Below are 16,073 nucleotides of genomic sequence, written 5' to 3' on the forward strand. Positions count from 1 at the left end.
GTCAATTTTGAAAAACAGACAGAAGCAAATTTACATATATACTTTTCCTCTTACGACCTGGACACAGAAATAAATAGATGTGTAAGTGTAAAAATACGTAAATGAATTAATTATTTATTTATTTATTTATACATTATTGTATGCATTTCTCCCAACATTGATTTATTTATACTTTAGTCATTTTTTGTCCCTCATAACGTTCAGGTCACGTTATGTATTTATCCCATAGAGGACTTTTTGAATTGAAAAAAAAAAAAAAAACCGATGGGCGGGACTTTCCATTGACCTAGTGATGACGTATATTTCAAGCGACAGCAACGCGCGCTGTCCGGAGATATTCTGCTGAGAGCTGTTGGCGTTGTTGATAGACCCCAACATCTAAATATCATATATCCCTCGACTGTTAAGCAGCAGGGGGTCTCATAGCAGGTATGTTTAGCCCCCGCGCCGCCTCCAGCTCCGGCCGCAGGCAGTCGGGCAGGACAACCGGGAGGAGAAGCGTCTCCGGTGCGGCCAACAGCCTGCTGTTTTCCCCGCGCAGGACCGGGCTGTCAGCGAGGTGAGTTAACCTGCATATAAATATTCTTAACTCTCAGTATGTAAGGTCCATCTAACTAAAGCTAATGCAGTGTAATTCCACTGTCCTGCTATAAATAATACTATGATTGTTAATTTAACTCTGCTTTCTGAGGCATCTAGTTTGTGTAGATGTTTCTGATACTTGACATTTTACAGCTCAAGAAACAGGAATATAATTATCAAAAATAAAAAGAAGTAAAAAATCAAACATATGTATATCAGTTAAATAAAGGGAGAAAAAATACAATAATAGAATAATACAAGGTATGTACACATACCTTACACACATGTACACATGTGGATTGTATCAATAAGTACCGAAACTTAAAATAAAAAACCTACAGAACTTAAGTCATATTTCTCACCCTAACTATCGTATTTTAAATCCTTTTGGTGTCCCATAAAGATGCAAACGTTAGGCAGATATCTCTTACAAATAGTCAAAGATCAGAGGAGCTGACACTGTCTGAAATGCACAACTGGATTGGCAACTTATTTTTGCATTTTAGAGAGTATGCAGGATTTGGCTTGCACGTTTTGGTAATAAATCAAATGAAGTATCACATATTGGGTACCTTTTCTGGTGAGTTTAAAATGATTGTCTGTGTTTTACTCTAAATCTCTCTCTGCATCAGGTCAACACCCACCAGAGCACAGAGTCATGCAGCTGCAGAATGCATCAACTATGATGTGCAAACCTTCGGCTCATCGCTGCCTGTCAAAGTGATGGAGGCGTTGACGATGGCAGAAGGTAAAGGAAATAAAATAATACAACTTTGAGGGTCTTCTGTTTATTTTCTGCTATGAGTTCCAGTTTGATGTTTTTATAAAAGTCCCATATCCAGCTCTAGTATTGTCACTGAGCAGGTTTGTGTGTGCTTTGCTGCCTTCAGCTGAGGACCAGATCTCAGTGAAGGTGGATGAGAGTGGCTGGGCGTGGATGGTTTGCGGAGAGAGATTGATCATCTGGAAGATCTGCCAGACTGCTGTGGCAAAGGTACTTAATATAATTACACTCAAGCTGCAAGTATCAAAACAGCGACTACTTTCCATTGTAGATAATTTAATAATACAATGAAGCGTATTTTCAAAAGTACCATCACATATATTAAATAATTGTTTACATATTTAAATGTATTTTACATGAGTTGTGACAAGTTGCTCTGCAATCTCTTGAGTTGTTATCATGCATCTACACCTTAGTGATTCTTACAATCTGTCAGATTCAATAAGTGGCTAAATTTAAGTCTTCACATCCAACCACTCTGTTTGTTTGTTTTCCTCCAGTTGTCAGTGTGTAAGGAGCTTCAGCTGCCAAATAGTGAGTACAACTACACAGCCGACCTGGTGGCTGTGATGTCTGCGGCTCCTCTGGAGGTAGCCACTGTTCAGTCCATCTCTGTCTTGGCGGTGGCTGTCGAGGGAACAGCTCGCTTGTGGCCAAGTCTGTCACAGGAAGGAAATTACACTGAGACAGACATGGACCTGGGAGATCTGTGCAACTTTGTTGTGGCTGTCAGAGTACGTACATACGTTTTGTTTTGCAGCTGAAATAACCTGCCACGTGATTGGTTACAATACTCTCTCTGACACATCAGCTATAAATAAGTGCCAAGGAAAATATTGAGCTTTTCCAGTCAGATTTGATTTCCTGCCTTTTTCCTGTCTTTATTTTCTACTTTTCTCTCTTCTCAGGGTGGCAGCTTTGTCCTGACCTTGGAGAAGAGTCGGCTGTTAAGAGCGACTCCAGATTCTTCTGGGAAGCTGCAGTACCGAGCCCTGCAGCAGGGTCAGGGGATGCTCTCAGGCATAGGACGCCGTGTCTCCAGCTTGTTCGGCATTCTCTCCCCTCCAGCCAATGACACAGTGAGTCACAGTAGGTAGGGCTGTGAGTTATGGCCGAAAAAAAAGGTCTCCGATTTTGTAACACAAAGGTCGAAGTACGATTTTAATGGACTTTTTTATTTTAGAAGTACCTCAAATTTGATACATTTCCCCGCTCTATTTGGTATTGTTTAATGTTATTGTCACTCAGGTGTCGAATTATGACAGCTAGGTTTACTTGTTTGTTTGTGGATAAGACTGTAATAAGTGTGCAATAAGACTTGGTGAACAGAGAGAAATAAGTGCTGTGGCAGATCGATACATTAATTCTGGACTATCTCTTCACAGATGGTATGATTTGTCAATGTAATAGTTTTCTTCAGTTTACCAACAGATACAATGTTCATATTTTTCAATTCATTTGTTTATGGCTGCAGCTTCATAGTGTGCTGTGGGTGGGCGGAGCCAGCTGTCTGTACACACTGACCAGCTCAAGTGTGAGTAAATGGGAGCTGGACGACAACTACGAGCACCAGATCTTCAGCTGGGATGCACAGAGAGCTCTGACAGAGAGCATTGCAGATGCCATCTGGGTCAGTACAAAGATACAAGGGAGCATTTATACCATTGATGATCTGCAAACATGTCTTTATAAGTTTTGTATAAAAAATGTATTTTTTAAGGAGTAAAACACATGATGTGGAGAAAAAGGTTTTCAACCCTAGTTTTTTTTCCTCCACCAGGGTTCAGAGAGCAACTACGAGGAAATAAAGGAGGGAGTCAACGTGACGTACCTGGATATGAAGCTCAGTCAGTGAGTGTGTTCGTTTTGTGCTATTTGTTCATGCACTGCATGACTTCTTTTAACTTTAGTTAGCCAATAACTGATGAGCAGAAAAGAGTATGAAGCAGCTTCATAATAAGAGCACAAAGAGCGCCCGGGTTGCTCACTATGCACTAAGAAGAGAACTGCAAGCTTGGGATTCAAATTTCACATTTGAATCTGTTGCTTCTTTTTCGTTGGAGCACTTATTATCTGTGTAAGAAAGTGTGCAGTAAAGGCACACTTTTTAAATGTAGAATTAACATCTTAACCTCTAAAATCTTATCAATACATCTCACTACACTGCTGGTGGTCAAGCTGGTGCATTTCTGGGTCAATATATTAAGAATGTCTTTAAATGAATCAGTACAGAGTATATCTCAGGCCAAACTGAGTGACCATGTGTGTGCTGTGTGTTTTTCAGAGCCGGCTTGGTGGTTTTGGCTGCGGCATGGCACCCCTCAGACACTCCCTGTCTTGCTTACTTCTGCCTGGTCACCCTGCAGGACAATGGAGCGGCCATCTCGGACCATTTTACAGTGGAGGTCACCAAGTACAGTGTCCCTTTCCAGGTTAGTCCTCGAGTTAATACTGCGTGCATTTATTAGGATTAGAAGTTTTTATTACGATACCGGAATTTTAAACTTGGGTATGATATCAGAATTATTATAGCATAATATATATCTGTTTTGTAACCACGGCAACTAAAAATAGAAGTCCCAGGCTCCTGATTTTCGGTAATCTCCTGCACGCTGTAAATTCCTGCAGATATGTAGTTTTTGTGCAATTTAGATTACAGAGCTGGAGCAAAGATGCATGTTAGAGTTGAGCTTTATCCCTGTTGTTTTTTTCTTTTAGAGTGAGGAGGCCCTTCAGGCAACCTGGCTGGTGCTGCCACGCTCCCCCGGCTCCACGGCCTTCCTTTACAATGAGGAGCTGGTGTTCGCCTGCTGGACAGGAACCAGCAGAGGAGGACTACCTGATGAGAAAATCAGCTTTAACTCAGCAGGTGAAGAAACACAAGAATAATGTTCTCTTGTTTAATACCGGCTCTAATTGAAGTTTGTGTCTCTCTCTCTCTTCATTCTTGTTACCATCTGCTGATTTCCCAGCTTTCACAAAACATTGATTAATATGAAATATAATTCAATGGCTTTTAATGGCCTTAATGTGGGATTTCCTTGTCATTGTTCTTTTGCGCTCTTTGGGAAGTTTGGACTAGTTCCCACTTCTCACTCATATTTTATATTGGCTCAATTTTTTGTAATGAAGAGAGTCCATCCATCCATCAGTTTACTTCCTCTTATCCAAGGTCGAGTCACGCTGGCAGCAAAGTTATTAAGTCAACCCAGACTGTCCTGTCACCTGAACAGTTTTCCAGCTCCTAATGGGTGATTCTGAGGCGTCCCCAGACCAAATAAAACATATAATCCCTATAGCGAGCTCTGGGTCTACCGGGATCTCCTCTGAGTTAGTTGTGCTGAGAAAACCTTCCAGAGGGAGGCGTCCTAATCAGATGCCAGAACCACCTCAACTGGCTTCTTTCAGTGTGAAGGGGGTAGAGGCTCTACTCTGAGCTCTTCACCCTATCTCTCTGTGCCTGGGTTCATATTTTTCTCTCTGTGTTCTTGTGCAGGTGATGGTGTTCGTGGAGGAGGCTGCTGCGCCAACCTGCCAGTGTTTTTCTCCCTGAACAGCGGCCTGGTGGCGGTGGTAGCCCGAGAGAGTGCCTCCATCTTGCCGGAGACCATGGAGGACTCCCTGTGCTCCTCGCTAGCTGCAGCTCCAGAGGTAAAACTCAAAACTCAGATACAAACCTGCAGAGTGACACATCTTGCAGACATAAACTAAAAGCCTTTCTTTAAAAAAAACTTAACTCAAATGAAGTCAAGAAAAAGGCCAATCAATTTGTGATTATGTACTAGATTGTGACCAACTCTAATTTCTAATTCTGTGTTGAAGGTTTCAGTCATGGAGACTCCGGGTCGAGCAGAGCCCATAGCTCAGGAGGACAAAACCAAACACCTGAAGGCAGCTTTCCTGCAGTTCTGTCGGTAAAACCCACTAGTTATTTTACTGATTTTTTTAAAATGGGAAGAATTGATTCCTACTGCTATGTTGCATCCATTGAGGGCTGAATTTATAACCATATAAATCATTTTTTTAAAATCTGTTAACATTTGACCCTTTTTACTTCATTTTTTTATTTGTCGTCTTTAAAAAAAAAAAAATTATTGTGGAAAAAAAGGTGAAATCATTACAGGACCAACCTTCGGTCCTGGGGGGGACAGGGCCTTTTCCATTGCCGCTCCCACCCTCTGGAACTCTCTCCCTAAAAACATCAGAGACTCCCCCACACTCACTTCCTACAAGAAATCCCCAAAAACTCACCTTTTCATCACCGCCTACAACCACTGACTCTCATCCTCTTCCCTCCACACTACTTCTATGTTGTATTGTTCTCTTAGTTTTTGCTTTTTTTTTTGTTTGTTTCCTGTCAAAGCGTCTTTGAGTATTTAGAAAAGCGCTAAATAAATCTAATTTATTATTATTATTATTATTATTATTATTATTATTATTATTAAAAAGACAAAACAACTAAAACTAAGAGACAAAGAAAGAAAGGAAGAGAACTTTGAAATGTGATGGCCTTCATGACGGTGATTAGTAAGAATGAGAGGGGGGATGTATGAATTGGCATCTATGAATGGATAGATGTGTGTGCATGTAGTTGTGTGAGATGTGATTGTTGTAGGGGATTGGTGGGGTCGAGGATGAGGGGTAGCAGGTGACAGACCGGAGCTTGACTGCTGATGATTTGGTAGGAGGGGCTGAGAATGATAAACCAGTGATGCATTTTTATGCAGGCCCCACATATTTTACTTCATTTATTCATAAACAAAATGTGCACAACTTTTTTTTCCAAGGTACTTTCAAATAATATCAATATCTGCATGATTGAGGGTTGGAAATAAGAAGCTACAATACCGTTATTAAATCCCTGTGATATTTGAAATAAGAAATACTCTGTCCTCTGTCAGGAATGATCTGGTGGGCGCTCAGACGGTCACAGACGAGCTCTTCCCGGTTGACAGTGACGGAGAGGAGGGAGCTGAGCTGGACGGAGTGGTGACTCGAATAAACCTGGACCTGGTGGACGATTATCCGGCCTCAGACCCCCGCTGGGCAGAGTCTGTCCCTGACGGTGAGGAGCAGGGGAGAAGAGAGAGAGGGCGAGGGTCTATCCTTAATAAAGCGGGAAAAAAACCTGTTATCAGGTTGAGAGCTGGCTTGTGTAGCATTTAACGATCATTTTGAATTATGAGAATATACGAATCAGATAAAAGAAATTCGATTACTGGACATAAACCTTTTTCTTATGTATTGCTTTGGGATTTGAATATACATTTATTTACCTACAAGCTCAGCTTGATAATGTTAAACAACAAGGTAAAAAAAAAAACTACAGAAAACTTGCTGTCTATTTTTGCCATAGTTACACTAAATGTAATTTTTACGTTTGAAAAGATATTTCAGTGTATGGTGCATTAAGTTGTGTCAAACCAGTAACCTAGATACTTTCAAATGTTTTAACAAATATGAATACTTTCATAAATGAATTTCCCTCAGCTATAAATATCTATTACCCTAAGTTATAAATATTGTTTAAGAACTGTGAATGATTTACAACAAAAGACCTCTAAACAATCTAATCAAAACAACCCTGGTCCCTAAAGACATTCAGGATGATATATATATACAGAAGACACTTAAATAAAATCACAAAATCTTAATCATGAACAACAAAGACCAAATCAGACATTTGTTTTGCATTTGTGTTCATTTCCTCATTTCTCTTCCTGCAGAGAGCGCTGGTTTTCCTCTCACCTCCCTCATCATCCTCCACCAGCTCGAGGACAAGATGAAGGCCCACGGCTTCTTCATGGACTTTCTGCTCCAGGTACACACACAAAAAAAACCTCATACCTGCTCACACACAAATCCAGCTTAAATGTATCAAATGATGGTGCACAGAGCTTCTGAAGTAGCCTTGCATCAACTCCAGGGTTGATTCAATTAAAGAAATATTGTTTTTGAACTGTGCTGATCTCTTTAAGGATTCAGAACTTAGGTTTTTGTTTTTATGGTATCAAACAGGCTTAGTCTGAACTCTTATACCGACATTCATTTATATAGAAGGATTTAGGATGGATGAAGCTCTTCAGAAAGTTAAGGTTTCCACTCCTCTCAGCCCTGGAGGGTTCTGTGAAAGTGTAGGAAAGTTAATGATAAATGTCCACATGGTGGTGCTATTGAACCCAAAGTTAATTTAATCCTAAACATGGGTGTTCTACCATTTCAGCATTGCACTCCTTTAACACTATCTGACTTGTTATGGACAGTTTTGTAAAGACGAGAAAAGAAGAAGAAGATGCAATATTTTTTATTTGACCTTGGTGCTTACATTACCCACAACATCACCATGCTCACTACACTATCAGTGGCACATATAGCCTGGAGCCTCTACCCTGCATCAGAGAGGAGCAGAAGGCTACAGGAGGTTCCACTTCTTACTAAATCCACACAAACTGAATCCTTATAACTTGTCACTTGAGTCAGCATAGGTTGGACTAGACGCTTCATCAGTTAAGGCATGCAACCAGGCCTCTTAAAGCTCCACACTAAACCCAATAAAGATTCATTAAGATCGAAGTCGGTGTCTTCCCCGGTCAGGTGGGTCTGCTGGACCGGCTCAGCCAGGTGAAGGTGCGCTCATCTCCCATGGCAACACGCCTCCTGTTGTGCGAGCATGCCGAGAAGCTTCAGGCGGCCATCGTGCTAAAGAACCATCACGCCAAACACGCTGAGCTGGTGAACAGAGCCATCAGCAACGCCCTGCAGAGGAACAACGCAACCGTGCCGCCCAGCCTCACGTCCGCCGACGTCTTCTTCAGAGAGGTGAGTGCCTGACTGTGAGCTTTGGCTGCTGCTGCTGTTGCTTTCTGTTGGACGTCTTAATAAAGAATCATTTTGGTGCGCTCACAGGTGTCTCAGATCTCCTCGGTGTTTGATTGTCTGCTGGAGGAGGAGGAGCGCAGTCTGAAGGAGATCCCGGTTGACTCTGTGCAGTGGGCTGATGTGGTTCTCTCCGTCAACAACATCATCAAGGTACAAAACATTTCCTGATATCATGAAGGGTTGATGTTTTGCTCATTCAGTTCAATGAAGAAAAAAAAGGTCAAATGAAATGCAAAATGAATGTACTCTGTGTGTTTGCAGGACGTTCTTCAGGCTGCTGGTCAGTATAGAGAGACAAAGGCGTCCATTTACAGAGCTTCAGAAAACGCTAATGCGGAGCCTGAGTACATCCCGTGGACAGGTAAATACACTCACTGGAGCACTTTAATCCCTTTTTCTGTAGCCTGTTCAAGACAGGACTGTTGTACCTCTCCATCTGTGTAAAAGATACCGAGGCAGACTGGTTGGGAGAAGTCGTTCTGTAATAAGCCAGCAGCAGAGGTATTTCAAAGAAAAGCATGACGGAGGCAATGGAAACCTTTCAGATTCATGCCAGTAACAGACAAAATGTTTTTTTTTCTCATATAATGAATGGTTAACTCAACATTTCCCGCCTGATCTCTCCTTCTCCAGCATCAGGCGGTGTTGATGGCGTTCGAACAGTTATCTCCCGCCAGCACGAGATTATCCTGCGCTCTGTGTACCCGCACGCTGACTCAGAGCTGCGCAGCGCCTTCTGCGAGCAGCTGGTGGCGCTGTTGGACATCTACTTAGGTGGATATGTGGCCCAGCTGACCTCCCTGCAGGAGCAGAGGCCCTCAGGGGCCCAACAAGATCGCTACAACACCCTGGAGATGGAGTACAGCCAGCGGCGCTCTGAGCTGCTCGCCCCTCTGTGTAAGTGGGCGATTAGACACGTCTGAGGATCTGACTGGGTCTAATAATGATGTTAATTTCAAATAAAAAAGATCATTAACCAGAGTCTGGAAAGTGAAGGCAGACAGGAAACAGTGGGAGACGAGAATAGGGGATGACATGTGACTTATGTGGAAGGTTTGGCTCGAACATGGGATGCATGCAGTAACCGCTAGGCTTAACCACCACCCTGACATTTAAAGGTTAAAAAAGTTTAATTTCACTGATCTTTGCTCCATGTCATTCCTTTTGGTCTTATTTTATGGTGTCAACAGAATTTGTTTGCTCAAAGATATTTTTATTTTTGACACAAAATATACAGTAGACTGCAATATTTACAAAAGATACATGATGCTGTCTCCTTTCTATCCCTGTACCTGTCTACCTGAATTGGGCGTGTTGACTTGTAAGCAGCAGTGCTGATGTAATGCAGCTGTGATGGAGACAGGCAGAATTTTGAGTCAATTCCTGTTTTTTTTTTTTTTTAAGATGTCACAGTGTCTGAGGGGAATTATTTAGTTTTTTGTTTTGCAACAAAACATATTTTTACTAGGTGTGTTATGCTGTTGTGACTGAGGTTGTTGTGTGTTGCAGTGGAGCTGGGTCAGTACCAGTGGGTTGCAGCTCTGGCTGAGAAGTATTGCGACTTCGACATCCTGGTTCAGATGTGTGAGCAGACAGACAACCAGAACCGCCTGCAGCACTACATAACCAAGTTTGCAGACCAGGTACACAGAGAAGCAGAAACACTCAAGGGTATCTTCTAACAAATTGTGTTCTGTTGGTGTGTTAAACATGACCTGCGCACAATGGAGCACAAACACAATCGTATTTCTTTTTGTCCAATAGTAGCTATTTATGATGCTAATTGAAATGATTTGGAGCTGGAGGGATCCATTTCTATGTCGATTTTGCACCATTAAGAAAGGAACATGGAAGTCTGTTTCATTACACAAATAACTTCTAGATTAACAAATCTATTAACATTATTATATCATTTCATCCAATTCTATAAAATGTGCTCTGCTGTTGTTTTCTGAATTATTCGGTTAAAATGTTTTTTAGTGGAAAACATTCAAACTTATACTGATATATCTTTCAGCTAACTTCAGGGCTAACCTCATTTCCAAGATGGCAGCACATCTTTACCTGTCAAGCCTTAAAGAGCCTTAAAAGTGATTAGCCTTACCTTGATTCTATTATAAAACAAACTCAGATTTCTAAAAGAGATATGGACCTTTTCAAAGCTTTTGGCCTTCAAATATTCATCATTAAGTTATCTGCTTTGTTATTGGCATTAGTTCAAGAAAAACAAACATCCAAATAGTGTTGATGCGAGTTTCTTACACGTTGATATTTTCTTGTTTCTTTTCTGCTTTCAAACTGTAAACTATATATGTTTGAGTTGTTAAAATAATGCTTTTAAGGATGTCACATTGTCACAAAATGTCCTCTCTTACGTCCTCTTTGTCCTCCTCGTGGCTCGTTCTTTCAGAACTTTGCCGACTTCCTGTTCCGATGGTACATGGAGAAGGGGAAGAGGGGAAAGCTGCTGTCTCAGCCGGCTGCTCAGCACCAGCAGCTCGCCAGCTTCCTGCAGTCTCACCAGCACCTGAGCTGGCTACACCACATCCACGTCCACGACTACAGCAGTGTACGGCACGCACACACAATGATTGTTGTTTTGTGATCCAGTTTGGGCTAGAGAGACTGTTTATGCATGACACAATACTCAAATCAGATCAATCAAAATCAACCAGATCAGGCCGTTCTTTGTTTGTTTGTTTGTTTGGATCCCCATTAGCTTCAGCATAGTGAGAAGCTATTCTTCCTGGGGTCCGCAGTTTATATTGTGACAATACATTTTACAGATTCATACTATATATTATTCTTTTCACACTACACAAACATTCCACAACATTTCTACAATAACTACAAATAATAAAGACAATTGACATAAATGAACAAAAAACCCAAAAGAAAGAGACAAACACAAAGGCTCCGTCTGATTTACATCATCTAAGACATAACATGGTTACACATAACGTGTGCTGCTGTAGCTGACGTGTTATATTGTAACTCTGCAGGCTCACAGGACGCTCTACAGTCAGGCCAACATGGAGACTCGTTACTTTGTGAAGAAGAAGACGCTGCTGGCTCTCAGTAAGCTGACAGTGTTGGCCTCCAACCTGCCGGAGGACGAGCTCAACAAACAGGTCGAAGGTAAAAACACCAGCTGTTCTCCAATGGAGGCTACATAGAAAGGTTTTTTTTCCCTTAAATTTCGATTCATCTTCCATCTAAAAATAGTAATATTGAATACTTATTCGGAATACTTACCATAGCTGCCAGGAAGACAATCCCAAAGAAGTGCCTTTATCCAGCGAGCCCAGCTTTAGAGGACTGGTATGATAAATGTAGTCAAACCTTTATTGTAAAAAGGATCACACTCTTGATGAGGCTCCAGAAACAAATTTGAGGAACTGAGATGCATTTCTGGTTTTAGTTAAGATATTTTTTATGTGACTTGTGAAAAAATGTGTGTACACAAATGATTGGCTCCTTTTTTGGTAGAAAAACACCATATTTTGTCTGTTTTATATTCATACTGTAAAACCTGAAAAATGACTATCATCATCTGTGATTCTGTGTAATTCCAAAAACAATTTTTGAAATAATATAACAATTAACTTTGCATAATAGTAATAATACATATGATGCAGATGTCATATAGCAGTGACATAATATATATATATATATATTTAAAACGATTGACGTAAAAAGATGCCTCCTTAAAAAGGCTCCAGATACAAACTGAACACATGACTCGTGTATGAGGCAGACACTTGTGCTCCTGTTGTCACCATGTCTTTGCTGTAATCCTGTAAAAACTTCAAGATGAGGATCTATGGGTTTTAATTAAGTATTTTTTGCTCCAGGTGGAAAATACAAACTTGTGCTGCTCCTCCACTTTGTTAATAATGAATACAAGTATTTTGATAAATATTGGAAGTTGACACAGTAGCATTGGTGAACTGGCTTTGTAACTTGACTTTATGTTGTCATTCATTCGTCTAATCAGACATCGTGGAGCAGGAGCGCTTCCTGCTTCATCAAGAGACTCTGCCCCGTCAGCTGCTGGAGGAGAAGCAGCAGAACCCTGATACCATGCCTCTGCTCAGCGCTCACAACCTCATACAGGTTACACACACACACACACACACACACACACACACACACACACACACACACACACACACACACACACACACTGCTTACTAAGATGTCTGTGGATCACCAAGTAATGACTGACACACTGTTTTTTGTGGAGACATGAGACAAGTATTTATGACAGCCATAATAAGATTCAGTATCACAGGTGTGTATCATGTTTGGTTATTTCCTGCTTGATTTACACGTATCTCAAAAAACGTAGTTGAAAGTAGACAATATAAGACAAAAGCAACCTTCCAGCTCCTTAAAAAACAGTTCCTGGGACTAAAAGTAAAAACATATAAAGGAGGCATATTGTTTCTCTAAAGCACAGCTGATGTGTCATTTTGTCAAATCCCTACTTTCAAAGAAGATGTGAAGTCAGTATCAGCATGTATGTGTTAATTTGTGAAGCACAACTTTAGCCACCAAGCTTTTATTGACACTGTTGCTCTGTGAGATTCTACTTTTAACTGTTTTTTTTCTCCATAAATCGGATTTGGATCGAAAATGGTCATCTTTTAGTTTAGTAGAAGTTTTACAAAAGACAATGAAGGAAATATCAACCAGTGGGTTGACTTTAAATCCCAAATGTGAAGCAGGAAACAACACTTCCTGTTTACACTGAATATTTGAAACTCAGGTCACTGCCATGAATATTGAATAAAACATTGAACACTCTTACAATAAGTAAAGCCTCGCTCACTCCAGTTGTCCTTCTCTCCACAGCTGTACATCTGTGACGACAACAGACGAGCCAACGAGTACGACTTCAAAAAGGCTCTGGATCTGCTCGAGTACATCGACGAGGTCGGTTTTAGGTCGTTCTGAGGTTTGGCAGCTTTCGGTTTGTTTTAAAGTCAACTCATGTGGATCTTGTGTGTTTGCAGGAGGACGATGTGGACCTGGAGTTGCTGAAATGTGAGATCTTTGGGAAAGCACTGAGGAGTGACGAGTAAGATCAATCTGTCATGTTTACTTTTTACATAAAACTGTTGAGAAGTAAACAGACTGTAGGTAATACTTACACTGATTTATTAAAGTGCTTAGTGTATGTCACAGTTGTTAGGACTTTTTTATTTTTATTTTTTAACTTGCTTGACTCTGATACTGTGTTCCTCTCAGTTGGTCCTCTGCTGACGGTACAGACGACCCTCTGGACGCTGCTAAGGACAGCATCTTCGTCAAAATCCTCCTCAAACTCATTCAGGAAGGTGAGACACTGATGGCTCATAAAGCCGAGTTTAAAATGTAATCCAGAGTACAGGTAGGGGGATTAAAGATTATGATTTAGTCTGTCAAAAATGTAGCTCAATTATTATTTTAAACGGCTACATCTTGAAGGAGTGTGGTTAGATGCACATCACTTAGCACATCACTTTATAGCCTTTTCACACATATGTAAAAGTTGTGCATGATCTCCATGCAGGTATTAAAGCTGCTTCATACTGTGTTCTGCTCATCAGTATGTTCTTGTACTGTATTTGTTCATTCTGTGAATACATCCAAATACTGTGAATACAACCAGTTACATGTCACATTGATATAAAAGCAAAAACTACCATTATAGTCTCAGACTCTGTCTCTTTGTCCACCTTCCTTGGTATCTATTTTACATCTTGTTCTGCCTCCTAAGATGAAGTCATACCAAACCAATACATGTTTTAGTTCTGCTGTAATTTCACAGTACTCTATTTACTAAGCTGTCATGCACTTCAATTACAAAGCTTGCATAATTCATTCATCTGTCTTTGAATACAACAAAAACATGAACAAAGTATTTTGTTTCTTTTCAGGAGTTCCTCTGCAGACGTACCTGCCTGACGTCAAAGAGCTGCTGGATCTGGACGAGCTGAGCAGTCTGAAGTCAAAACCTTATTTTGAGTTTGTACTTCGAGCAAATTATGAACATTACCTTCAAGCTCAGATGTGATGACAGCTGCTGGTAACACCTCCTGCAACTCAACTCTCCCTTTCTATTCTGATCGACATGTTTTGTTTGATTTGTGCTCTTTTCTAAATAAATGTATTTGTATTTCTGTACCTAGACTTGAATATTTTTATGAACACATAAATCAAGTTCAATATAGTTTAAAGCCACACAGATAATGGTTCAGCTTTAGTTTGGAGAGCTGTTTTGACTTTAATGGATAGGACAGCTGAAGAGAGATGTTAGATGTTGGGAGGAGAGATTGGGGGAGGACATGCAGCAAATGGCCAAGGTCGGATTCGAACCTACGGTTGCTGTGATGAGGAGTCTTGTGCCTAATGAGTGGAGGTTTCATGGGGCACTAGACATAACTGCTGGTGACATTTCCAATCTTATCTCAGTTACAAAACAAAAATAGCCACATAATATGAAAATGTAAAAAAGGATTTTTAGAAATAGCATCTAAATTAATTCAAAAAAATGCATCCACACACTCACTGAAGTAACTTAATGAGTTGAATAAGCTCAGGTTGACTCAGTGTAAGTACTACATCAGTATATGTTGGTTGGTGTTGTAATGAAAACATGCACTCAAAAACTAGAAAAACAAGGAACTTTATTGAAAAGTTAGTAAGATTGCAGCAGGGGAACTTCTGAAGTATCACTAAGGTACAAATTAGTTTTGCCTTCACTTTCCTGAGAAGTTAGCTTTTGTGCTACTTCTTACTTCTGCTTTAGAATAATGATCCGGACTGCAGTCACAAAGTAAATCATGAATAATTATACATAAAGCTAATAGCTGTGTCATAGCTAATATGCACCTTTTTTTTTTTTTTTTATCAAAATCTTGAAAAATGTTATTTTTCTAATATGCAGGCTTACTTTTTATGAACACAAGTATTTTGTTTTAATAATTTTAATGGATTCAGAACAGTAGCTGAAGTATTTTATTTTTACAGGGTCAATGCTTTGTGCTCAGTGTCAAAAATATCTAAATCAATTAAATATTTTATGCAATAAACAAAAAACTTGTAGGTGAGGTTGATAAGGCAGGGAAAGGGTTAATACTCAGTTTAATTGCTACTCTGATTTATTTCATTTAAATTCAAACCTTTATTTCAGCCTCGAAAATCATTGAGGTTTCAAAAAGGGCACAAATAAAACAACAAAGACAGGTCAGGATGATTCTCATTACAAACAATTACACACTGTGGTAAAGTGGTTTGAGATCTTTGTCTTAATCTGCCCAAGAGAAACAAGAGTGTCAATCTTGAGACAGTGTTGTAAATTGTTCCACATTTTTAGAGCTAAAAAGCTAAAAGCGGATTTTGCAATGTCAAAGTAAACCTGCGGGACTTGGAGCAATAGACAGTAGAGCGAGTGTGGTAGGGCCCGATGGTCCAGTTCAGCAGAGATGTTGTATAAGATGGTGTATGTCCAATAACAAATTTATAAATAAAGACATACATGTGATTATCACGTCTCTGTGACAGAGAAGACCAGCCAACTTTGCTATAGAGAATACAATGATGAGTGTTATAGTGGTCTCCGGTTATGAATCTAAGAGCAGAGTGATAAACTGAATCTAGGGTTTTAAGAGTTGAAGCAGAGGCATGTCTATAGATGGTATCGCCGTAATCAAGCACTGACATAAAGACAGCTTCAACGATAAGTTTCCTACAATCAGGAGAGAACTTAGCTCTGTTTCTGTACAGAAACCCAAGTTTCTGCCGTAGTTTGCCAGTGAGATTTTCCACATGATGTTTAAAA

At 40.2% G+C, this 16,073-nt stretch overlaps 1 protein-coding gene across 1 annotated transcript; it reads left to right on the forward strand.

Moving 5' to 3' along the window:
- The first annotated feature begins 296 nt into the window (after positions 1–296).
- On the forward strand, positions 297–14,416 carry nup133 (nucleoporin 133). Its single transcript, XM_061049152.1, has 25 exons — positions 297–559; positions 1,215–1,330; positions 1,473–1,576; positions 1,867–2,100; positions 2,275–2,445; positions 2,841–2,996; positions 3,147–3,217; positions 3,651–3,798; positions 4,085–4,235; positions 4,863–5,017; positions 5,189–5,280; positions 6,268–6,431; positions 7,093–7,187; positions 7,961–8,185; positions 8,273–8,395; positions 8,507–8,606; positions 8,879–9,142; positions 9,755–9,888; positions 10,656–10,814; positions 11,248–11,383; positions 12,243–12,361; positions 13,103–13,183; positions 13,264–13,328; positions 13,499–13,587; positions 14,170–14,416. Exons 1-25 carry the CDS (start codon positions 432–434, stop codon positions 14,304–14,306), a joined length of 3,417 nt encoding a protein of 1,138 aa, XP_060905135.1. The 5' UTR covers positions 297–431; the 3' UTR covers positions 14,307–14,416.
- The last annotated feature ends 1,657 nt before the right edge of the window (positions 14,417–16,073 follow it).

Source organism: Labrus mixtus, chromosome 2, assembly GCF_963584025.1.
Source record: "Labrus mixtus chromosome 2, fLabMix1.1, whole genome shotgun sequence".
NCBI lineage: Eukaryota > Metazoa > Chordata > Actinopteri > Labriformes > Labridae > Labrus > Labrus mixtus.

Coding starts and splice junctions, on each gene's coding strand:
- nup133 (XM_061049152.1), top strand. CDS start 432: ATGTTTAGCCCCCGCGCCGCCTCCAGCTCCGGCCGCAGGCAGTCGGGC. Junction 2,446..2,840: donor CCCCTCCAGCCAATGACACA/GTGAGTCACAGT, acceptor TTATGGCTGCAG/CTTCATAGTGTGCTGTGGGT. Junction 4,236..4,862: donor AATCAGCTTTAACTCAGCAG/GTGAAGAAACAC, acceptor GTTCTTGTGCAG/GTGATGGTGTTCGTGGAGGA.